At 41.1% G+C, this 26,264-nt stretch overlaps 1 protein-coding gene across 2 annotated transcripts in view; it reads left to right on the top strand.

Moving 5' to 3' along the window:
- pard3bb (par-3 family cell polarity regulator beta b) overlaps positions 1-26,264 on the top strand; it is a 463,809-nt gene that overhangs the window by 214,025 nt on the left and 223,520 nt on the right. For both annotated transcript variants that reach the window (XM_052143015.1, XM_052143016.1), the window contains one exon: positions 18,538-18,723. In XM_052143015.1, the coding sequence (XP_051998975.1) occupies positions 18,538-18,723 (186 nt within the window). The remainder of the gene's footprint in view (positions 1-18,537; positions 18,724-26,264) is intronic.

Below are 26,264 nucleotides of genomic sequence, written 5' to 3'. Positions count from 1 at the left end.
ATTTTATTGGTTTGTAGTTTTTCAATTCAGATTAATTAAATTTGTGAAATTAATTAAAAAGTATAATATTAATACAATTTTATATATATATATATATATATATATATATATATATATATATATATATATATATATATATATATATATATAAAAAACGCTTTAAAAATATTCGGTTTTCGGTCAAGTGCATCCTGAATTTTCGGTTTCAGCCCAGAATTTTCGTTTCGGTGCATCACTAGGAAAAATAACTCTGAGACAAAGAGTGAAAGATGTCTATAGATACATTTTAAGAGCAAAAGCTGAGTGACTGATTGAAATGTAAAAATTTAAAATGGGTGAAATGCTGAAAGAGAAGTGATGAAAGGCAAAGAGAAAAGGGTAGAGAGAGTTAAAGAAATTGTAGAGAGAAGGGTTGTGACAGAGGGTGGAGAGAAAGATGTCATTCTCACTCTTAGACAAAAACGCTGAGAAGAGAGAAATATAAAAGCAGCAAGCGAGGAATAAGGCAAAGATATATACAAAAATGGTGTAAATCAGAAATGTGAATGGTTAAAGGCATTGTTGAGTGTAAACTGATTTATTTACAAATTTTTGGAAAAGTAATTATTCAACTACTAAAACAGTAATGCAAGTCCAATTTGACTTAGAACAATGTCCAAAGTAAAGATTTCCCTGAATTCTTTCAAACATTTGAACAATCTAGATTCCAGCATTTTGCAGAATTTGGAATGAAACCGTATTATCAAAAATAAGTAATTATATATATATATATATATATATCTGCACTGCATATACTTACTAAGTAGTTATTCTTCGTTCTTTTCAGGAGCAAAAAGAAGTTCTAAACAGCTGAACAATGCTATAATGTTTTTCGAAGTACATTTAAAAGAGGGAGCTATGTGTAAAGCATCAATTAATGGGGCATTGAAATGTGTTATCAATTACCTTATGCCTCGTTCTATGAGTAGAATTCACATTAGTTCAGTAAAATACATTGTTTTAACCACTTGGATGTTTTAAAGTAATATTTATGCAGTATAAAAAAAAAATATTTGTCTTGTTTACATTCTAAATTTGTGGCACTAATGCACTAACACACTATATGTGGCTATAAAATGTGTTGTTTAACGTATAACGTTGTTATTTTAATTTATGGTGACACTGATAATATTGCAAAGATGAGTGTATAAAAGTTTTAATGTGCAGAATAAAGAGAAAAGAATGATAATAGGGATATCTTCCTTTGGGCAGATGTTTGAATAGCTTTTGCTGCAGATGACACATGCGTGAATGGGAACTTTAGAGTATTTAAGTAGATTTGATTCCGTTTATTGATTAATTAAACAAAACAAAAATTGCATGACATGTTCTTGTAAAATGCCACTAAGTGGACGATCGTACAGATGTAAGTAAATTTCCACGAGATTGCTAATAACTCCACTCGCCAATGAATTCATGTTGACTGATTTTGACTGACTGAACAACATAAACAAAATTAGCTGTCTGCCTCAAGGTAGGTGAAGCTCTTGGTCAGATCTACCGATGATGTGGACCAATGGAAGTAAGAAGGCATTTAGAAGCCAGTAAGAATTTTTTCCTAAAAGTTCACCCAGGCAAGCTGTTACGAACCACCGAAATGAAAGAAAAAGCACCTTCTTTTTGGCCAAAGTTTGTTATATATAACGTTACACTTGCAGTTTTCTTCAGAACACATTTCTGATGGTCTCTTATTTTTTTTTTTATTATCGGTATAAGCTGATAAACCTGCAGAGATACAAAGTGAACATATTTATTGTCACAGATTGTTGAGTGAACTTTCAGTGAGTATTATGTAAAATAAATGTTAATTTGTTCACAACAATTTCGTGTACATTTCTTTTGCTTGCATTTCATTTCAATATAAATTGCATCTGTATCAACTCTAGTTATTGGCAATGGTCATTGAAAGACCCATATCAGTCGACCACAAGCCGTGTCTCTTGACATATGAAGGAGAGGCTTCAGGCTGTAAGAATGTAGAGGAGTTTGATAGAGAGATCATGCAGTGGAAATGGATGGACAGGAGGTGGTCATCTAAGGTGAACTGAGAATCAGCAGGAACCCTTAACAACATAGTGCCTGCCATATTTAAAACTTTGTACCTGCTCTTCAAATACCACACACAGAGAACCACGCACACCCCTTACACAGTCAGCCCTAATCTCTCTCCAATTGCATGGACCCCCCAGTAGGGGATAGAGCTCTATCTGCTGCCCCTGTAGGATGAAATTGTAATAGTTATTAGAAATGACTCAATGAACAAAGGGGAAAGATTGGGGGACTCAGATCCTATTCAGTTTGTAGTGTTCATCCGTGACAGAGGCAGATTAAAAATATAGTGTGGAGCTTGTCATAAAAGACCCTTTTACCCCTTCAAACAGGCGGCATTGTGTACTTCAAAACAGCCCACTAACAGTGGCACCAGGCTGGGTAATAAGGGTCCTGACAAAGCCTTATCTAAACCAGCAAAACTCCAGCTGTGAAGACAAGCAGTCTTCCCCTTTCTGGCTCGTTCGACTCAAAATGAGGAAGTTGAACCAGCCGGGATGGTGGCCTCTCTGCTCCTTAATCTCATATCCAGACCTCTTTGTTATTACCTGCATTGCTTCCTCAATAATACTTTGATGTTGGTATCACTGGCCTCCAATATCTTGGGGGCCCACAAGACCTAGTTTCTAGGCACAAGCTAATGACCTATAAGTAGAGAAGTCTTTGCCTCTTTACAAGTAAATAAAAAGCAGCTTCCTGAACAAAAGAGGACAGGGTTATAGACGTTGAATTATTTTCACAGACCTCTTTCACTTTTACAGGGTCATCCTCTCTCAATGATTTGCTTTCATCTCCACTTAAACAGAATCTATTTATTCATGGAAAACTTCACTCATCCGTTCCTCTTAGCTGTGTGTTCCTGCCTTTAGCTGTCCATTGGCTTTGTTTGAAAGGGTCATAGAGACGTCTCTTTGTTAAAAAGGTTATGTGTTTGTCTGTGCTTGTCCTCCAATTGTATCCCAGTGTTTCCTTTAATGTTGCTGTGGTCTGCAAGGTGAATGGTCCTTTCCATATGCATTTGTGGGGTAAAAAGTTCAATTTAGCATATGTGCCGTAAGCAAAGAGGTTGATCATATGGTTCATGAGTCTCTTGCAACCACACACACAGCTTTCAGAGACATTATATTAAAAGAGGAAATGTATTCAGCTCTTAGTGAAGAGGTAATTGGGCTTGATTAACGGCACTAGGTATTTATTGATGCTCAGACCTTATGATCGGTCTATGTTTTCCATTTGCTGAAATGAAGTCTATTTTGATGGCTTTGTAAAATCCAAAGATAACCACCCAAATGGTACATATCCACTGCTGGCTGAACAATAATTGGGAATAAGAGAGAGGAAGACGATAAATTAGAGAAAAAAAAAATTAAAACAGGAGAGATGGATCTGCATTTCAATGTATTTTTAGCATAAATTATTTTACATAAAGCATAATATATTGATGAAAAAAATAAAGCTATTAGGTCAATGACCAGTCAATTATTTCTATTTTACCAAAATATAAACTCAGGGTGTAAACAAACAAGCTGAGTTTGCTTTTTGACCATACAGATACTCTTTACAGAAAGACAGCAATGGTTCCCTATCTGTCACTCTCTCGACCTCGTTGATAAAGTGACACTAGGGGGTCACACTTGGGAGCCCGAGACACCTCTGATCTTTGATGAAAGGCCAATGGGAATTGGCGAGTGATATTTGCATGCCACTCCCCCGAACATACAGGCATAAAGGAGCTGGTGTACATACAGCTCATTCAGATTTTCTCTTCGGAGCCGTGCGGTCGATTCACCACACAGCTGAATTTCCCACGGCTTCCATTCCATTTCACCTCTGCTGGATCCTTACAGTGCATTACATCGGCTTTCTCTCCTCTCTGCACTGGTGCACTGCAGAGATCGCCCCTGGGCACATCGACAGAACTAGAGTATATTCTAAAAGAGCATTTTCCAACCTAAAAGAGTATATTTTAATTGAGCGGCATACAACGGAACGTCTTTTTAAAGATGCCCTTACGCTTGTGTGTTATTCCTGGGTTCGGTTGTTATCTCTCGCCTTCAGACTGCCACAATCGCTGTCTTTCGTGCCTGGGTGCTGCCCACGCAGAGATGGATGCGTCATGTCCTCATTGCGAGGACATGACCATTGCGACGTTGCGGTCACGGCTCGGTTTCGTAAGAAAGCACACCACCACAGTGGCTCCCCACCTCTGTCCTTCTACCTACGGGTATGAGGCTAGCGTGGCTAGCACTGGGGGCGATTTGGGGACCTCAGTGGGACCACCTTAGCCGGGTAAATCCCCACGGACCTCCCATTCCCCAGCACACTCGTTTGCTCCAGTTAGGCTTCCGGATGAGTGCGGCGGCTTGTCTCAGGGTGAGTTTGACCTCTTGTTCGGTTCCCGCGAAGGTGATGATCTTTCGAGCGCAGCGTTGGAGAGGGGCCTTGTCCAGTTAGATGCGGAAACCTCCGCTGGGCTTCCCCCTTCGGGTGTGGTCACCCAGTCACAGGCAGACACGGAGATGATGGACATGCTTTCTCGGGCAGTCGCAACTGTCGGGCTAGAGTGGAACCTTCCACTCTCCCCTGATCCCTTGCCTCTCGATGACTGGTTTCTAGGCTCACGGCGCCGCACACAGCCACAACCCACCACAGTTCCTTTCTTCCCGGAGGTGCATGAGGAGCTGACAAGGTCGTGGGAGGCACCTTTCACTGCCCAGTCCCGATCTTTCAGCTCCCCCGCTCTAACTACCCTCGATGATGGGGCGGCCAGGGATTACTCGGCGATGCCCCCAGTGGATAAGGCACTCACGGTGCACCTATGCCCGCAGAGCGTGCCACCTGGCTTGGGTGCCTGAAGCTCCCGTCCAGGGCCTGTATGTTTACATTGTCCCTGACAGCCAAGGCCTATGGTGCCGCTGGACAAGCCGCCTCCACCCTGCACGCCATGGCTCTCCTGCAAGTACACCAAACCAAGGCGCTGAAATAATTGCACAAGGGTAGTTCTTTCCCGGGATTGATGCAGGAACTGCGTTCGGCAAATGACCTCTCCCTCCGGGCGACGAAGGTCATGGTGCGGTCTCTCGGGCGGACGATGTCCACTTTTTTGGTCCAAGAGCGCCACCTATGGCTCATCCTTGTCATGCGACAAGGCCGATAAGACACGATTCCCGAACGCCCCCATTTCCCACACTGAAGCAGCAGACGGAGGCCATTCAACATATCCTGCCCCTGCACAGCTCAAGATCCTGCATCCCTTCTGCTCATAGCCAAGGGCATCCTCCTGCGGTGGCTGCACTGCAGGAAGCAAATGCCACCCGTCTCACGGCCGCCTGCTAAGAAGACCTTTAAGTGCCCCTGAGACGGGTGACCCAGGGACGAGGAGACCTGCTGCTCCTGAGCTGGTAGACAGACCACTCCATCCCCCGGTGAGCTGTTGCACAAACACGGCCATGCACGGAGGGTTTCGATGGACCTTGGGGACGCACCCTCCTCGACCGATCCACTGGTGGGTATCAGGAGTCAGGTGAGTGCTTCGATGTCTCTTGGCTCAGCACGGCCACAGGGCCCAAGCCCCATCAATGTGAGGCCCCACCCACGAGGCCCCACCCGCCGGTACGGCCAAAGAGATTTTCTCCTTGGTCCCCCTCGCCTGGAGCTTGGACGCCTAGCTTGCGCTCTCCAACCCATCGCGATGGCTGACCCAGACCGTCAGGACTCGGCTATGCGTTTCATTTCGCCAGGCGTCCACTTCACCTCTGTGAAGGGCGAGAACACCATCACCTGAAATCACTACCCTCCTACGAAAGGGCGGTAGACCTGAAGGATGCATACTTCCATGTCTCGATTCTTCCTCGGCACAGACCCTTTCTGTGGTTTGCATTCGAATGTCGGGCATACCAGTAAAGGTCCTCCACTTCGGCCTGTCTCTGTCTCCTCGCGTCTTCACGAAGATCGTAGAGGCAGCTGTTGCCCTGTTATGGGAAAAGGGCATTTGCATCCTCAACTATCTTGACGACTGGCTAATCCTAGCTCACTCTCGGATGTGTTGTGCGCACAGGGACATGCTCTCGCACCTCAGCCGGCTAGGGAAAAGAGCAAGCTCCTCCCGGTTTAGAGCATCTCTTTTCTCAGTTTGGAGTTGGACTCCATCTAAATGGCGGTGCGTCTCATGAACGAGAGCACCCAATCAGTGCTGACCTGTTTGAAGGCGTACATACAGAAAACAGGGGTTTCACTAGTGGTCCCAGTCGGTTGAACTAACTGAAGGCATGGGCGTGGTTGATTTTTTTTTTAACTCTTTTTGGGGGAGGTATTGCAAGGCCATGACAGGACTAACCTGCCCCTATTTTTTGGGCAGTTGACTTGTCCCCGAAGGGCCGTTCGATGCTCATAGCAGCACTGAGGGTGGTTATGTGTCGGTCTGGTGCACTGGCTACGGGGTTCACAGTAGTCTGCCCATCTCTCACCGCCACTCCACCTAACACAGTTCAGCTAGTTGTGCCGTTTTTGTTGGGGACATCTAGTGTCACTTCATCGACACAACGTTGAGTTAGTGACAGATATGGAACGTCCAGTTTAGTTCCGTAACCTCTGTTCCCTGATGGAGGGAACAAGACGTTGTGTCCCTCCTGCCACAATGCTGAACTACCCAATAAAATGGCTGGGACCTTACTCTCGGCTCCTCAGCACAAAACCCAAATGAGCGGTATGCTAGCCAGCTCCTTTATACCCGTATGTTTGGGGGACTGGCATGCAAATACCACTCACCAATTCACATTGGCCCTTTTATCAAAGATCAGAGGTGTCACGGGCTCCCAAGGGTGACTCCCCTAGTGTCACTTCATTGACACAATGTCTTATTCCCTCAATCAGGGGAGGTTACGGAAGTAACCAGGACACAATGGAACCAAGTTGCACTATTCCCTAAATTTCATTTTATTTATTTATTTTACTGACACTTATGTGCCTGTGCTTTACGCTACTTTTATGGCTCTATGATGAAATGGGATGTTCAGCACTTGTTGCGCAAAGCACCAACGTCCATTTAAGATGATTTGAGGAACAATTGAGTGAAAGATTACAATACACTAGACATAAAGAATAGCAGTATTATTGCATCACTACCCAGATATTCACATAATATCATAATGCCTGGTCTCTGATGATTCCCTATCCTTAGAGTTAGACGTAAACAGGATGACAAGATAGAGAGCCATAGAGAGTGTACACTGTTGATGATGGTGGGTTCAAGTGTAATGATGGTATAACTCTGTCCTACACCTTACTCTACCATCTGCTGCACTCTCTTAATGCATGTACAGAATGTACTACAAAGACATTTTACCACCACCAACACACACACACACACACACACCTTTGTGCTCAATTCACCACCTGCTCACTGCTGAAAAGCATTAGAGTGCTTATGAAATGAAAGAATCATTTAGAAACATGCTGGAGATATTGAGCACCCTCCCTTGCACAATGGCGTGAGCTGTCTCATTCTAGCAAGATTATCTTTTCCCCAACAGAACCAGGCCTTTGATCCATGCCTAATAAAAGCATCCATGGGCTTGAGTCATGTGCTTGTGAGTGTATTCACAGGATTTCATTATCAGCAACTTTGAATCAGCATTACAGAAGATCTGCTTAGCACTCTACAAATTCTCAACCAAGAATTTAGACTGACAACAGCTGAAACAAGAAGTGAGCAGATTCCTCCCTCTGTTCTCAAGAGATTGTTTCCTGGCATGCTTCTGACATCACTATGACCTCATCGGCTCAGGACGTGTTAATACCCATGTGGCTGTATGTCTCAATGAGTTCATGACTGACCAGTGCAACTTGCCAGCTTTCAGTCTCATCATATCCTCTTTTTCCCTGAAAATCCCCAGCATGCCGACCGGCAGTTCAGTTTCTCCACTCTGTTTATCTAGGATTTAGGTGTGCTTACAGACCTGCTGCAGCTAATACCAGCCCAGCTGCACTCACTTATGTAGTTGGGTTGTATTTTGCATAATATCTAATACTGTGTCAGTTGTGGAAGAGAGTAATATGATTTGGAACCAAGTCTCATGGAATGAACGTTAAATTTTTGCAAACCAATTTTACATTCCTTTTTCTACGCTTTGCTGCAGTTTCCAGGTGAACTTATCATTATAGGTGCTACAGTAACTGTGCTTTTGATTTTCTTTCAAACAAATCACGGGTATTATGGCTGTTTATGACTTTATAAACACTTACTCCAATGTGATTAACTTTGGCATTGTGGTAGCTCACCTGATAGTGTGTTGGTCTTTGAACTTGGAGACCTAGCCTTGGAGCCCAGCCAAGGATGCTCGAAACAAAAGTGAATGTGAACATGAAGTGAAGCGACTCAAAATGATATGGTTGCTTCATTAATTGTGCTTTTCATATTGTATTTAATTTTACAAAACTATCAATTAGGTTTAGGGTTTGGTTTAGGGTAAGGAGGTCTGTTTTGTTCACCTAAGTTAATCATTAAAATATTGTTTATATCGCCAGGCCGGTTCTCGCCTCCTCCTTTCCATTGAACTGCTTTACACTGGTGCCAAAACCCGGGAAGGAGGAGGGATACGCCGGCCTGGCGATATAAACAATATTTTAATGATTGTTTATGTCCACACATGATGGACATGTCCGTAAACGATCTCTTTCTCGTCGCACCACCGTCCGTAATCGGCCTTTATCCCTCTCGGAAGCTTAATTAGCCTGATAAGGGACTGGGTGTGTATAATCACGACCCGGCCCACCCTCTGCCCTGTCACAAACATCAATCTAATATCTACCTAAAAACCTTTCAGATTACAAAATAATTTTGCTTGGGGTGCCCCATGCTGGAATTTTCACTGGGAAACTTTAGCCAAAGGTGTAATGAAGCACGTTATATTGGTTTGCAAATATGTTGCCATTGTCACGTAAATTTCATTAGACCAGGCTGAGTAATTCAATATTTTGTATTTTCCTGGTTGTGCATAAAAGACACTGCCATACTTTTTGCTCGTGGTTAATGAAATTAGACTGTTGAATGTACTTCTTTGTCACACTGGAACAGAAATTCTCAAAAAAATACACATTCACTTGTTGACGATGACCACATACATGATTTAGCGTCCGACTTGTATGATAACGCAGTGTCTCTAATTCCCTTTATGCCATACTGCATTAAGTAGATGAGATCATCCAGTATAATTCTTGTGTGTATAGTGTTTTTTAGAGTGGAGGCCAAATATTTTTAGACTGACCAAACAAGGTTGGAGTTGGAAGATGTGCAGAATTGACCATATCCAAAACATCACTTTCTTACTATTGAGTGGTAAAATATGATGAGCCATTGTCCACAACCTCTTTATTGCTGAATTTGCCATTTTGGGGTGTGCTCTTATGAGTGTATGTGCATGTGTCTGTGTGTGGTGTTAAAAGCTGCCTGTGAACTGTACAGTTCATTGTTATGTGTCCTCTAAGACAGGTCTTGTTTGGGACACAAGTGTCCAGGCACAGACAGTAGCTCTATACCAAAACTTATTGAGCTGCTTGCTCCCTAATGCCTACATAGGCAGCTGCCTTCTAAGGCAGCATCCATACTGAGCTAACTATTGCTCTCCTGTAGAGTAAAACTTGCTTGCAAGCTATAGTAATGTCAGATTTGTCAGTTACCGGTAATCATTCTTCAGTCAGAGTCAGTTATTTTTTTATGAATTAGTTGAAACAGTTCACAAATCAGTCTAAATGACTTATTAGCAAATAGGTTTGAATTAGATACCTTTAAAAAAAAAAAAATTATCCAGTGATCACATGTCTAAAAGGCCATGGAAAAGTCGTAGAAATTCGTACTTCAAAATGAGTGGTAACCCCAATCATAGTGTATTTTAGGATTGTCTTGGCAGTGTGATGCTGCTTTATAATTTGGCTAAAACGGTGTATTAGAAGGCAGCAATGTTAATTTGCCTACCTTTTGGAACAGTCTTTCAGTAGAGCGATTGGCTTCTCTCTTTGTTCCTCCTTTTTCCAGTAAGACTGTTGACAAAACACACCTGTTTTTTGTCTTTTCAGTTTGCTCACCACTAAAGAAGCTAACGTGACCATTAAAGCTCTGTGTGTGTGTTTGCTGTCTAAAAACTTGCTGCATTAGCTTTGTCACAGACACATGTTTTTATACACTGGCCTTGAGTCTTGATTTCCTGACACCCTCTGGGCATACAAAAAAAAGAGGAATTTTAAGATCAATGTCTGATAGAATGTCAGTTAAGGACAGTGACTTGGTGTTTTCCCTTCCTCATTGTTTCCTGCCTTTTCGTTGGTTGAATCAGCTTCTGCAGGACACTATCGAGAGGACATGAATGGTAGAGAGTCAAGAACCATGACCCTGCGATTTCCTTCTGAGATTTCTTCCTGAGCTTGCTTTTCCTCATTTACTGGAGATACAGATGGTCTATTTGGGACTGCTACCTTGCAAATGTTTACATAACTACAAGTTTAGACTGTTTTCAAGTGTTGTTTGTACATGCAAATGTCACATGCAAACTAATCTATGTTGCTAGATTCCATTATGTTATTTCTAAGCATTGTCCCTTAAAGGGATTGATATATAGAAGAAAGTTAGTCTTTTGTGTGTACCCTATTGGGCTACCTACCTAGACACCATTTTTGGCCATTGGATCAGTCCAGATCTCAACAGCGTTCCAAACAGTAAGCTGCAATATAGTTCTGCTTCATTTTTGCCAAATTTGCCAAAGTCAGCATCGTTTGTATACTTGTATACTTCGGTTCAGATGCTGCCAAAACGCTAGCTGCTTATGCAGACAGTAGACAATCAGGCAGCTCACTAGGTTTTGGACCGAAGCTCGATTCTCTGTAGGATTTTGTGCATTTGATTTTCTTGATCTTAATGCTTTGATAAATCTGTGGGATGTTGTCTCACTCCAAATTTCAGCAGCAGCTGCTTTGGACTGATGAATCTGGGCATGTCTACTTTTCCCTGTTTGACTGAGTAGCAAGACTGCTGAGGATTGTAGCCCATTAACAGGATGAATACATGGACTTTCACATCAGGAAGTTATGAGGTAGACCAACCCTACGTGTCTACTGGTATGAAGTGAGTGTAGCATGAGTAGGCATTTCCAGTTCACTCTCTATGGAAGTTGAGTGGCTGGTTTGCTTGGGGGATTGAGGGATTAACATTGAAGGAGAGCAAGCGATGAGAGTTTCACAAAGCTGGTAAATGCTGTAAAAGTTAAGGTAAAAATGGCAGGCTGCTGTGATGTCTGTCGTAAGCATATCAGAATGTTGCAAACAGTCCTGGAGTGTCCTGGAGTTTGTTGTGGATTCAGTGTTTAAATTGTTACATATCAGTATTTCTAAAGCGGTTTGCACCAGGGTTGCCCCTGAATTTCAAAATATGGGACCATTTATTTATTTTTTTTAATTAATAACATCTGATATAGAAATATATACACCGCAATCTTCATTTGATTTCCATTGAACATTATTTGTAGTGCTGTCCATCGTGCAAATGTTGCCGAATCAGTGGAGGTTAATGTTGGCCCGCTCAGATGGGCACCTCACTTTTCTTGCTCCATGTCAGTTCGGTGTCATGCTCTGTGACCATTTGCTCCGCTCATTCAACATAAACGGTCCTAGTTATTAACACTATTGCTCCCTGTGTTATACTTCCCTGCCCATCTCACTTACAGTATGCTCCTATCTGTCTGTCTGAAAAGCCTTCTCACCTGCTAGAGACCAAAAGTTGCTGGAGTGTTATATATTTAGTACGGTAATCAGCTTTGAGGAATCACAAAATATATGTAACCAAATGCTGCAATTTATTTAATAATATTAATATGTTAATGTGGACCTTTTATGCAAAATTAAATTTTACATGGTCTTTGAACATAAATGTGTGTTTTATTATTTTTGTAATTTTTTTTCTCATTCTCGTATTTCCAAATATTTGTGGCTAATAAGTTAACATAGCCTACGAAACATCACTGCTTTTGGTTTGGTGTGAATTTATTTTGAATTGTGCACGTATGGCATCTGTCCACTGTTGTGATCTCTTTGCCCCTGTGGGCTATCAGATAAGTATTACTCCCCATGTGGGTAAATTATACTTCAGATGTATTCAACAGTTTACCACAGAAGGTCTTTTTGTGCTGTGTATGCTTATTTGTGTGGGGGTGAAGAGGGGGCCTTAAAAGCTTTGTTTACTGTAGCTATTGTTTAGCACTCGCTCTTGGAGACGACAGAGGTCCAATGACATCCTAGTTCCCCAGAGAACCTTCTCACTTCCTCTTCCTGTCTTCACTAAGCATTCACACTGTCTCTGTGTCTCTGGAGCTCAATAATTCTGTTCACCCACAAACAATTAAGACAGAAGCCTACATGTGTTTGTGAGTGACTGACACAAAGAGAGTGAGAGAGGTTATGAAAGACAGCGTAATTTCCTGAATGAACAGCTGTGTATCTGCTCATCTTTAAGTCCTCAGTATGTCATTTGCTGCTGTACCTATAGATGACGGTGATCAATCTGCTGTGGCTGATGACATCATATGTCGTGTTCATCATTAAGATGATTTCAGCGGTGGCGGAACAGATGTTTCATATCCAGATTAGGCAGTGCACGCCTAAGACATATAGGTGGTACTTATTCACATACTTGTGTCCTTTGTAAGAATTGCAGTTTGAATGAATTTGCTTGCTATAATGACTAACACAATAAAGCTTATTGGAGACTTGTTTTCTCATCTTGCGCTTGAGTGCAAGCTGACTGATAAACCCATTCTGACCGAGGGAAATGGCTGAAAGAAATCTGATGTGGCATTTTGATTCAGAGTGGGGTCCTGGCAGGGGGCTTGGCTGTGAAATATAATGACTGTAAGCATGAAGCGCTGTTAGCTGTAGTCAACATGCTTTATCACAGTGATTTCCCTTGCTGATCGACTCTGTATGATTTGAGGACTTTGTCTTTGTTCTGAACCTCTCTTGCTCCCATTACGTGGACAGTTATACAGCCTACACTGTTATGTGCGTTGGTTTCTCTTAGCTTTAGTAATTAACATATTTAAGGTCAAGGACAGATAAAGCGCACAGTTAATGACCAGAGGCTTATCTATCAGGTCATTGTTGTGTACATCATTGTATCAAGTGTCAGGGCATTATAGAGTAAATAATAATTAAAAATCTATGTTTGCACCATTTTGACATGTAAGAGCTAGTAATTGTGGCATTTGGAAGTTAGTTTGAGGGCATTTGGGGCTTCATCTCAGTGTTAAATTCCTAAAATCCCATGCTTTTTTTCTGTTCTCATGATGACACACTGTCTGCAGTATTTTTTTATTTTCACAAAATAGCTAAGAGTTGCTGAGTCAAGTGTGTGTTTGTGAGTGCCTGACACTAATACTTTCGAAACCCACAATCCCACAGTGAACTGAGATAAACTAGGCATTGCTGACCCACACATAGTCTTAGCTTGCCTTCTCAGTCTTGTTCATTCCTGTAATATCTCCTAATATTTACAGTGGTCATAGCTCTTGTCAGTGTTAGGTATTTTCTGTACACTACAGGTTATGCATCACATGTTTCTCATGTGCTATCTGGTGGGACTTAAACTATATTGTACTCTTATTGCTTTTTAATGTTTTGCGATTTCACTTATAATTAAGTTAACTTATAATGTTAGACAATGTTTCATGCATCAAAACAGTCTTAATTTAGTTTTAGACAACCATTTTCCAACCCTTAAAAGTAATTTAAAGTTGGCTGTTTTTTTGTAATGTACATTTTAGACTTCTATAGACCATTTCAAGGACTATTCCTCTGTTTAAGGAAGGGACATCTTTGTTCCATTCCAGGCTATTTGTCAAACTCAAACAATAATGCAAAGGAAAAGTAGGAGGCGCTTCTTTCTAAGTGAATTAATGTTAATAACGTTGACAAGATTGTCATAAAATATAATTATTAAAATGTGAACCATGTTGTTTGGTGGCTGGATGCTCCCTGGATGCCTGGAACTAATGGAAATTAAAGTGTTTAGAAAAACCACAAATACACTAGGTGCATGAACTGCAATATTGAAGTGAGATGGCTTGATAAGCGCAGTACTGGCAACTGCAGCACACATCTCATCTCTGGTAGGTGAACAACATTTTTGCCAACTAATAGTTTGATGGGTAGAGTTTAGCTGGCTAGTTAAGTCTCTAAAAGTGGCTATAGATCGCTCCCATTATAATGAATGAAGCTGCGCAAGTAATTTACATTTAGTCATTTAGCAGATGCTTTTATACAAAGCGACTTACAAATTAGGAACATAAGTGATTTGTCAAACAAAAGTCAACAATATCTGCAGTATTGCATTTCCAAGATCTTAGAGTAGATGGAGTAGTATAACAGCTACCACAGAAGAAAGGAATTTTTTTTTTTTTTATTTAGTTTTTTATTATAATACAATCAAATCTTTACCTTGTCTACAAGTCACGCACTTACAGCTTTAACAGCTTCATTGTTTAGAACTGGAGCGATCCAATGTTCCTGACCTTGCCACTGAGGAAATAATTGTAAGCATCTAAACTATGAGACCCTTTCATCGCCTCTGTAGTATCAACAAAATGTCACTTCAGGTTAACGTTTGATATTCTTTGAGAATTTATTTTGACTCAGAGTCCTATTTAAAGGATCCGGTAATGATACCTCATTGTTTATTTTTAGTTTTTACACATATGTTGTTTGTACTGTTTTAGCTTGAATCTGAAAGTGCACATTAGTTATATAATTTTGACAGATCTGGGATATAAAAATGCAGCTACCGGAAATGCTTCAGGGCCAGACATGAGCAGTATCATTCTAATTCTTTTGTTATTGTTTACGTTCTTCAAATGGTCTATATCATGGTTGTGACTTCTATACCATTCCTTGAAAAGACCTGGAAACGTCATGGAATTTAATAAAACCCTAAAAAGTAATGCACGTTTAGGGAATGTTATTCCTGAATTACTTGAAAACTATGGAAAAGTCATGGAAATGTATTGTAAATATATTCACAGAAGGTGTGGGAACCCTGTACATTAAACCAGGGCTGTAACCACCATGGACATTGAGGGAGTCATTTTGCCACTTTAATTTGAAATTAGTGGTCAATTACAGTCAGGTCCATAAATATTGGGACATCGACACAATTCTAATATTTTTGACTCTGTACACCACCACAATGGATTTGAAATTAAACAAAGAAGATGTGCTTTAACTGCAGACTTTCAGCTTTAATTTGAGGGTATTTACATCCAAATCAGGTGAACGGTGTAGGAATTACAACAGTTTGTATATGTGCCTCCCACTTTTTTAAGGGACCAAAAGTAATGGGACAGATTAACAATCATAAATCAAACTTTCACTTTTTAATACTTGGTTGCAAATCCTTTGCAGTCAATTACAGCCTGAAGTCTGGAACGCATAGACATCACCAGACGCTGGGTATCATCCCTGGTGATGCTCTGCCAGGCCTCTACTGCAACTGTCTTCAGTTCCTGCTTGTTCTTGGGGCATTTTCCCTTCAGTTTTGTCTTCAGCAAGTGAAATGCATGCTCAATCGGATTCAGGTCAGGTGATTGACTTGGCCATTGCATAACATTCCACTTCTTTCCCTTAAGAAACTCTTTGGTTGCTTTCGCAGTATGCTTCGGGTCATTGTCCATCTGTACTGTGAAGCGCCGTCCAATGAGTTCTGAAGCATTTGGCTGAATATGAGCAGATAATATTCCCCGAAACACTTCAGAATTCATCCTGCTGCTTTTGTCAGCAGTCACATCATCAATAAATACAAGAGAACCAGTTCCATTGGCAGCCATGCATGCCCACACCATGACACTACCACCACCATGCTTCACTGATGAGGTGGTATGCTTTGGATCATGAGCAGTTCCTTTCCTTCTCCATACTCTTCCCTTCCCATCACTCTGGTACAAGTTGATCTTTGTCTCATCTGTCCATAGGATGTTGTTCCAGAACTGTGACGGCTTTTTTAGATGTTGTTTGGCAAACTGTAATCTGGCCTTCCTGTTTTTGAGGCTCACCAATGGTTAGCATCTTGTGGTGAACCCTCTGTATTCACTCTGGTGAAGTCTTCTCTTGATTGTTGACTTTGACACACATACACCTACCTCCTGGAGAGTGTTCTTGATCTGGCCAACCGTTGTGAATGGTGTTTTCTTCACCAGGGAAAGAATTCTTCGATCATCCACCACAGTTGTTTTCCGTGGTCTCTTGGGTCTTTTGGTGTTGCTGAGATCACCGGTGCGTTCTTTCTTTTTAAGAATGTTCCAAACAGTTGATTTGGCCACACCTAATGTTTTTGCTATCTCTCTGATGGGTTTGTTTTGATTTTTCAGCCTAATGATGGTTGCTTCACTGATAGTGACAGCTCATTGGATCTCATATTGAGAGTTGACAGCAACAGATTACAAATGCAAATAGCACACTTGAAATTTACTCTGGACCTTTTATCTGCTCCTTGTAAATGGGATAATGAGGGAATAACACACACCTTGTCATGGAACAGCTGAGCAGCCAATTGTCCCATTACTTTTGGTCCCTTAAAAAGTGGGAGGCACATATACAAACTGTTGTAATTCCTACACCTGATTTGGATGTAAATACCCTCAAATTAAAGCTGAAAGTCTGCAGTTAAAGCACATCTTGTTCGTTTCATTTCAAATCCATTGTGGTGGTATATAGAGCCAAAAAGATTAGAATTGTGTTGATGTCCCAATATTTATGGACCTGACTGTATAAACAGTAAAGTTTTAGGCTCTTGTGAAAAATGTTGGAAAGTGATGATTACTTCAAATATAATGCCAAAAATAGTTTTCATTTTATAAATTAATGTGATAATAAGTCCAGGTTGTAGGCAGATAGGATGTTCCAAACATCTTGGAAAATTTGCCACCGTTCTGCTTTCTACTTACTCTTGTAATCCCAGACTGACTCGATGTTCAGTTGGGGACTCTTTGGGGGCAATGCCTTATTTTGCAGAGCACCCTGTTCTTCTTTTCTATTCTATTTGCAAAAAGAATGTTTGGGAGTCAAAAATGTATATTTCCTTTTGACACGCTAAAGCTGAAGATATAAATAATAATAAGAAAACATTTTATTATTATGTGCCAAATACTTTTGCATAATACTGTATATATGTAATTTGTATACATGCTGTGTGTGTGTGTGTGTATATATATATATATATATATATATATATATATATATATATATATATATAGTATATATATACAGTATATATATATATATATATATATATATACAGTATATATAGAAAAAATCACTTGCCATTATATCAAACACTGCTGAAAGTTCATTGTTCATTAAATAAAGCTTAACATTGACTTTGTGTTCGTTTTTGAGTTGCCACAGTATGCAATGGACTGGCATGTCTTAAGGTCAATATTAGGTCAAAATTGACAAAAAAGAAACAGTAAAGAGAAGACTCAGGGGTGCAGGCCTTATGGGAAGAACTGCTAAAAAAAAAAGCACTTTTGAAACATAAAAATTAAAATACATTGTTAGAGTGAGCAAAGTAACAGACATTGGACAACAGATAATTGGATAAGATTGTTATGGATCTTAACCACATTGAGCTTTTGTGGGATCAGATAGACTGTAAGGTGCGTGAGAATTGCCCAACAAGACAGCCACATCTATGGCAAGTGCTACAGGAAGTGTGGGATGAAATGTCACTTGAGTATCTGGACAAAATGACAGCTAGAATGCCAAGGATCTGCAAAGCTGTCATTGGATTTTTTGATGAGAACTCTTTGAAGTAGTTTAAATCTCTCTGTGGTTAAAAAAATGTAATTGTAATAGTTATTTTTCACATTTGCAATGTCCTGACTATACATTGTGATCAGTTGAATGAAACTTTGGTTAATAAACTTACCAATTTCTTTCCATAAGAGCAAAATCTGTACATTACATTATTTGAAATTGTATGTATATATATATATAAACATTTGAAAATGTATTTAAATAAAACCCAAGATAAAAGTATGTTCCCCTGGTAACAAAGAAATTGGATTTGCCATACAGATATAATAATGTAATTTTTCCTGCCTTTTTATAAAAAATTTTTTATTAACACTCATTTTAAAACAGACTTTTGGTGAGTTTAGCATCGTTATAGAAAGAACAGACAAAGAGAGAAAAAAATTAAATGGGGAAAAGCGGAGAGGGAGAATGCAGTGGGGAGCGTGTGCACTCCATAATGGAGAATGGATTATGTTTCTAAATGACCCCATTGCCATCACAGACTGAAAAGAGGCATGAAAAGGTTGAGCTATTCTATGCTGAAATAGAAGTGTTTTTATGTTTGAATGGAATAACCTCTCTTCCTTTTCTCTTTTTCTTCCGTCATTGTTGTTGTCCCCTCAGAAAGAGGAGCAGGCCCGGTTGCTGTTGTCTGAGGAGGGTAAGGAGCATCTGATGTTTGAGGTTCCTCTCAATGACTCAGGCTCAGCTGGGTTGGGGATCAGCTTGAAGGGGAATAAGTCCCGAGAGACCGGCGAGGACCTGGGGATCTTCATCAAGTCCATCATCCACGGAGGAGCAGCTTTTAAGGTAATGCAGCACATTTACATGTGGCGGATTATTTTATCCAGTGCATTTTTTACTACAGCTACTGTGGTATGAAATCACATGAACCCCATGAAATCCCTATTGTTTTATCATTTAAAACCTGACAAACTTGGTGTATCTAAAAGAACTTCATTAAATCTATGAAAGGTAATGAGACTTGAGGTGTTACTGTGTTAAACATTTCTTTGGGGTTGTGAGTTGAGACTGTAAAGAGCATGTGTTTTGATTCCCTTGACCTCAGGTACCACCATTGAATCGGGTTTCATTTAACATTGGCAGGAGGGATAGAGACTGACAGCAGGGTGCTAAGTGGACCCAACTCTGTGTTGAGAAAGATTGCTATATACCCCTCATTCTATCTGTCCTCTGATGTTCTTTCCAGATGCACCTGTCATTTTCCAGTTTCACATGCAGTCCTGAAGTCGCATGTATTGATGAAATTTGGGCCCGCAAGGAATAATTTATAATAATGAAAATCATTAATAATAGCAAAAATGCTGCCATCTTTTACTCACTTAGTATCATATTTGATCAAATATTTCCAACTATGTCTCACTTTTGGTCACATTTAATCTTTCATTTTGCATTTACATTGTAGTTTTTGGACCCGTCCCACCTAAAAGTAATTAAATTATATTAAAGCAGTATCACAGGAGCAAGAGTGCTGTATGTACATCTATCAGCATGGCTGTGATTCGGCCATTAGTAATCACAGACTTGCTGATTGATGGACAATACTGCACAATTGGGAGTGTGATATTGTTTTTATACAGTAGTTCAACAAACAAGTTATTAAATAAGAAGGGAACAACTAAGGACTGTCCCAAAAATGTTCTAGTGTGTGGAAAGACTTTTTCATGCCACTGATTCATGATCTGCCTTTGATAGTTAAAAATATACCCCCAAGCCTACTTTACTTTTTCAAAATCCACACTTTAGAAATCATAACACTAATAATAATAATAATAATTCCTTACATATATATAGCGCTTTTCTAGGCACTCAATGCACTTCACATAGTATAAGGGGATCTCTTCTTCAACCTGCTGGCGATGGCGCCAGTATGCTCACTACACTCCAGCTATTGGTGGAGATGAGAAAGTTGAGTTATAGAGCCAATTAATGGATGGGGATTATTAGGAGGCCATGATTGAGAAGGGCCAGTTGGGGGGAATTTGGCAAGCACAGCGGGGTTACACCCCTACTCTTTACGAGAAGCCCACACAGACCACAAGGTGAGCACCCACTGCTGGCCTCCCTAATGGGCCGTTTCTAACAAGTTATTGGGGAAAAAAGGGACAAGAAAAAGAGATACTGAGAATGTGATTACTTTGCAGTGATGAACTGTAGCTGTAAGCAATGCTTTCTTCACACTGCTCACTAATCATTTGCAGCAGATGTTGCTCGTTTTCCCCCAGTCTATTTAATCCCTGTGTTTGTTCGGTCTCGTCACCTGATCGTGTTGTATCTTCACTGTTTCTTGTCCTGCTATGATTGGATTCTCACTTTATCTTTGGTTTATTTTAGTTGGACTCTCTTGCCCTGCTTTCTCTGCCTTTTGCTGTAGCTCTACTGGTGCCTGCCCTCATGCCCTGTGGATAAAATCTGCCTTGGACATTGTGGATTGTTAAATGTGTTTCAGACTTGAACTTTGGTTCTCCTTCATCACCTATGACTGTTTTTGCTTTTTTAGCTTATCTGTTTCTCATTAAAATACTACTTATTGCACCTCTGCTTTTGGAATCGCAGTACTTCCCTGACATTACAATCAGGCCAGCAACAGGAACAGATTGTGGCATCCGATCAAGCTATTGAGGCTATGGTGGCACAGATAGCCGATTTATCTGCTCAAATCCAACAGCTTCGTCTTTCAACCGATCCCAGCCTCCAGTACCCAGCACATCGACAACCACCTCAGTCTCCTCACCTGCCTGCGACCCAGAATCACGACTCTGCCCACAGGCTTCCTGCTCTGGTGAAATCAAGTCATGCCACTAATTTTTCTTTCATTGTTATCTGGTCTTTGCTCTCCAGCTGTCTTTATTTCCCACTGAACAGTCAAAAGTTGCCTACGTCATCACTCTTCTGTCCATGCGTGCTTGTGTATGGGGAACCGTGGATTGGGAGAATAACCAATAAAAATCTGCCATCATGGGAGCAGAAACATTGACAACACTCTCAGGGACTCTGTCTGTACTGTGGAGGTACAGGTGATATTGCTGCCAAGTGTCCATTAAAAGACAGAGCTCACTAGTAGTTCGGGGGGTGCTGATAAGCGGTGCTTTGAATCTGAAAACCCCTTGTCAGGTGACTCCTCCTGGCCAAGCTGCAGTATGGTTCTTCTGTCAACAGTACAAGTGCTTTGTGCACTCAGGTGCCGAGGGAAATTTCATGGACCACAAGTTTGCAAAGGGAATGGGCATTCTATCCTTTCTGCTCCTGAAGCCGCTGGCTTCTAACGCCCTCAGCGGAACACCCTTGGTCAATGTCATCCACTCTACTGTTCCAGTGAGTCTCATAGTTTCCAGCAACCACAGAGAGATTCAATTTCTCCTTATGGACTCTCCTTTCACTTTGGTGGTGTTAGGATATCCTTGGCTGGCGAGGCACAATCCTCACCTCAGCTTGGCATAGGGTTACGTTATTTCTTGGAGTTTTCATTGTTATGCTAATTGTCTGGTTCTTGGTTCTTCTCTGCCCAAGGGCCGACTCTATTCACTTTCCACCCCAGAGAGAGAGGCCTTTGAAAAGTACATACAAGAGTCTCTGGCAGCCGGTCTCATTCACCCTTCCTCTTCTGCAGGATTCTTTTTGTTGAGAAGAAGAATGGATCGCTCTGTCCCTGTATTTACTATCAATGGGCTGAATGACATTGCTGTTAAGAACACCTATTCTTTACCCTTGATATCTTCAACATTCGAGTCACTTCAGGGGGCATCTGTCTTTACAAAGTTGGACCTTCACCTGGTATGTACATGGAAGGGAATGAGTGGAAAACACCCCTACATGACATTTTGTGTATTTGGTTATGCCTTTTGGTCTTTCTAATGTCCCGGTTGTCTTCCAGGCACTAGTCAATGACATGTTCCGGGACATGGTAAACCATTTTGTGTTTGTGTACCTGGATGATATACTGATCTTCTCCCAGTCTCTCCAGGAACACGTACGGCACATCAGGTTGGTGCTGCAATGGCTACTAGAGAATCTGCTCTTTTTTTTAAGGCAGAGAAGTGTGTTTTCCATGCACAGTCTGTACCGTTTCTGGGGTTCATCATCTCATTTTTTGTATCCAGGTCGATCCTGCCAAGGTGAGAGCCATCTCTGATTTGCCAACTCCAGATTCCCACAAGGCCCTGTTGAGGTTTCTGGGGTTCGGCAATTTCTATAAACGTTACATTAGAAACATTAGCCAACTTGCTGCTGCTCTGATGGATCTTGTTTCCACCAAAACTGAGTTTTGTTTGACTTGGCAGGCTAAGTCTGTGTTTCTCAATCTCAAAAGCTGCTTTGTTTCAGCTCCCATTTTAGTCTCTCCTGATCCTTCTTGTCAGTTTGTGGTGGAGATTGATGCATCATTTGTTGGGGTTGGGGCTGTCCTCTCCCAACGATCCCCTACCTTGGAAGATGTACCCCTGTGCCTTTTTTACATTGTTTATCTCCCACTGAATGCAATTACGACATCGGCAATAGAAAGTTGTTTGCAGTCAGGCTTGCATTGGGAAAATGGCATCTTTGGTTGGAGGGTTCTGGGGTGCGCTTTAATATTCTGGATAGATCACAAAAAACCTTGAAAATGTCCATTTCGCAAACGTCTCAATTCTAGGCAGGCTTGGTGGGCACTTTTCTTCGGGTGATTCAGTTTTACTTATCGCCCGGGGTCTAAGAATATTAAACCTGATGTGCTGTCTCGTATTTTTGAGTCCCTAGATACCATCGTTCCCACCAATATGGTGATTGCGTGGGTATCCTGGGAATCAAGTCTAAATTCTGTTCCGCTTAACATGAAGTCACTCCTCCCTCCAATTGCCCAGTAGTTCAGTTGTTTTTGCCAACTGAGTGTTCAGTCCAGCGTCCTCAAATGGTGTCATTGCTCCAATGTTGCCTGTCACCAAGGGGTGAGTCATGCCCTTTTCAAGCAGCGATTTTGGTGGCCATCCATTGCATTTGACACCCATCAGTTTGTCTTGGCTTGCTCAGTCTGTGCTTGTTCTTAGACCTCCAGTTGTCTCATAGCAGGCCTCCTCCAGCCACTCTCAGTCCCTTCGAGACACTGGTCCCACATTGCCATTAATTGCCATTGTTACTGGTCTTCCACATTCCCATGGCAATACGGTAGTTTTACGTAGTTTTGTGTCAGCCCGCCTAGGAGTGCCAGGAGACGCTCCTAGGGGGGAGGTACTGACATCGTCCAGATCTCCAACCAAGTTTTCTCTGTTTGTTCATGTGGTTTCTGTTTGTTTTCTTCTGTGTGTCTGGTGTCACGTGCTTGCTGTCGGCGGCGACGCAAGGCAACGTTCACTTCGTGCTGCTCTCTAATCATACGTTTTCCCTAAGTCTATTTAATCCCTGTGTTTGTTCTTTCTTGTCACCTGGTCGTCTTGTTTGTTCACTGTTTTTTGTCCTGCTATGATTGAATTCTTCTTTTATTTATCTTTTTTCTTTATCTTTTATTTTTTTAGTCTCTTGCCCTGCTTCCTCTGCCTTTTGCTGCAGCTCTACTGGTGCCTGCCCTCGTGCCCTGTGGATAATATCTGCCTTGGATCCTCAGTACTACCCTGACAGTACTGTGATAATAATTGGCTCCAATCATGGAGTGATGCTGCCATATGTGCTATCTGAAATATTCAACGAGTAATTCACTCGCGTTCAAGTGTTTTGTTATTAGAGATAACACATGGAGTACACCAGTTTCATTCTTGCATATTTCTTGGGGATCTCCTATTTTGACACCAGACTGAAAGCATTCTTTCCTCCACAATGCTTAAAGTTTACTTCTTTTCCCAACTCGGATGCCCTGATTGTATTTGATTACTTGTAGTCTGTCGCGACTCTCAGCTGTGATTGGCAGAAATGCTGAAACAGTTAGTTTAACTCTATTCCATATGACTTCAGAGAAATTTAATTAACACCGTTTGCCAACTCGGTCATAGCACATACAAGATGGTCTTTTGTCGCTACATGCTTTATATATTATATCATATCATATATTATATCATATGTAATATCTTATCATATTATATAATGAAATAATCACGATCCGACAATTATTTCATAATCATGACATACAACTCATGTGGTATATTCTTTTGAAACCAAACGATAACTTTCTCTGAGGAACAGGCTGCAATTTAAGTCATTATTTACAGATAATCTTGCCCTCCCCTGTAGCTCACTTCTAGCCTGCGTGTTACGTCCGGAATTAAGAAATCTCTGATCATGTTTGTTTACTACACACACTAAAACAAATGTTGTTTTGGTATCAATGACATTGGCACACCATTTAAAAAAAAACACAAAAAAAACAATCTGAATGTGTATGTGGGATATAGGTGATCTTTGGCAAAAGTGGAAAATCGAATAAAAATGACATGAATGTTGGTCTGTTTCGCTCACAAAGCTATTGTATGACTTTAGAAGACCTAAAAAATAGCACAAGACCTATAGACCTTTATTATCACCATGAAATGATGTTGTATGGGAGGAGCTGTATGTGGCTTTTTAAAAATTATGCTTAAGTGTTCTACTGAAAAATAACAGCATATGGGTTAATATGAGTTAAGAGTAATAATGACAACATTTTCATTTTTAGGTGAACTATCCCTTTTATCTAGGTTTTTCAGGATTGTTGCAGGATTTTTGCAAGGTATTAAAAGTCTATGCTCTGAGATTTTACCTTCTCTACTACTGGATAAATGTCATGATGTTTAAACAAGAATGACTCAATGGCCCACACAGATTTTTTTGTGAACCAGTCACTACAATATTCTTCCAGCTACTACTATGCTCAGTCATGTGAAAATGTACTTGTCAGATGTGTGGATTTGTGTATCTGTGTGTCTACCCAAAGTATTCACATTCATGCGTGAGTGTGTGAAGTTTACTTGTGAAGATACGGGTTTGAGTTGCATCATGTCACTCTGCTTTCGGGCCTTTAGCGGCTTGGAAATGCGGCTTTTTTGTTTCAGAGGTTGTGTAGAAAGAAAAACAACTACTTTAATCCAAAGCTTCTCTATCATCCTAAAGCTTCATTAGATCATACTGTTCAGACAGGGGTAGAAGGAGCCACTGCAAAGGTGATACACATGACTTCTCTGTGGAGCGGAGGGGGGCGGGGCCGGGTCGGAATATCGGCCTGATGAGGCGCACGAGGGATAAAGGCGGCCGGTGACGATGGTTCGAGAGAGAGAATTACGGCATGTCCGTCGTGTGTGTGTTTGTTTATGCTTTTGGTTTAAGTTTTCATTAAAATTATGATTTATGTTGACAAGCCGGTTCTCGCCGCCTCGTTGCCCATCCTTAACAGTGTTACATTCATAATTTTAATGAAAACTTAAACCAAAAGCATAAACAAACACACACACACACGACGGACATGCCCGTAATTCTCTCTCTCTCTCTCGAACCGTCGTCACCGGCCGCCTTTATCCCTCGCGCGCCTCATCAGGCCAATTGGGGACCGGGCGCGTGATATTCCGACCCGGCCCCGCCCCCCTTCGGTCCACATTCTCACACTTGAGTTCCAGCACAGCAGAACTCTGGGTAACACGCTCCTAATTCCCCATCCAGTAAAGTGTGAGGGAGTGCAGAAACTGTAGAGTGCTGCCTGTGTTAGCTCCAGCACATTAATGCTAATTAAAAACTCTCCAAGCCCATGTTAATTAGTTGGAAGCATCCCAAGTCTGTGGGTGGGATGCGTCTTCTCCCAAGAGCCAAAGTGGGAAGGCAAGAGGAGGCCAGGGTGAATGAAGCAGTTTCCTGCAAATTTAAAGTTAACTTGCGTTTGCAAAACAGAAAAAGGCAGTTTCCGCATACAACTCATTCTAGTCTGTCCGTGCTCTTGCACCTTTGTATGCTAAGGAACAACTGCTCTTCAACACTTCTGAATGATTTCAGTTGCAGTAAAAATACATTTTCATGTGTCTGGTGAATTTTTGGTGGTTGGATTAGATATAAACTTACAATAGTGTTCGCAACATCCAAAAGTGTCCTAATTAGACATAGTCAATCTTAATATTTAAGTCTGATTGATTGTTGTACTGCCTTACAAAGCCAAAACACAAAAACTACGCCAACACTGAATGTGAGCAAATGGCTTTAAAGCTTATTTGGGAGGGAGGGGGTTTGTTTTCCAGCCAAATGTGAATTATTAAATATTCATACTGCATTTTCTCAGAATTAGAGCATATTTTAGCCAAAGCCATCTGTCACAGGACAGATCAGAGACCAAGAGACTGGATTTTGTTTATAACTCCGTTTTGATAAAATGTGGAATTACTGCATTTTGCCTATGCAAGGCAGGACAC

This window comes from Xyrauchen texanus, chromosome 14 (assembly GCF_025860055.1).
Source record: "Xyrauchen texanus isolate HMW12.3.18 chromosome 14, RBS_HiC_50CHRs, whole genome shotgun sequence".
NCBI classification, from domain to species: Eukaryota; Metazoa; Chordata; class Actinopteri; order Cypriniformes; family Catostomidae; genus Xyrauchen; species Xyrauchen texanus.
This window is presented reverse-complemented; position numbering and strand designations above follow the sequence as displayed.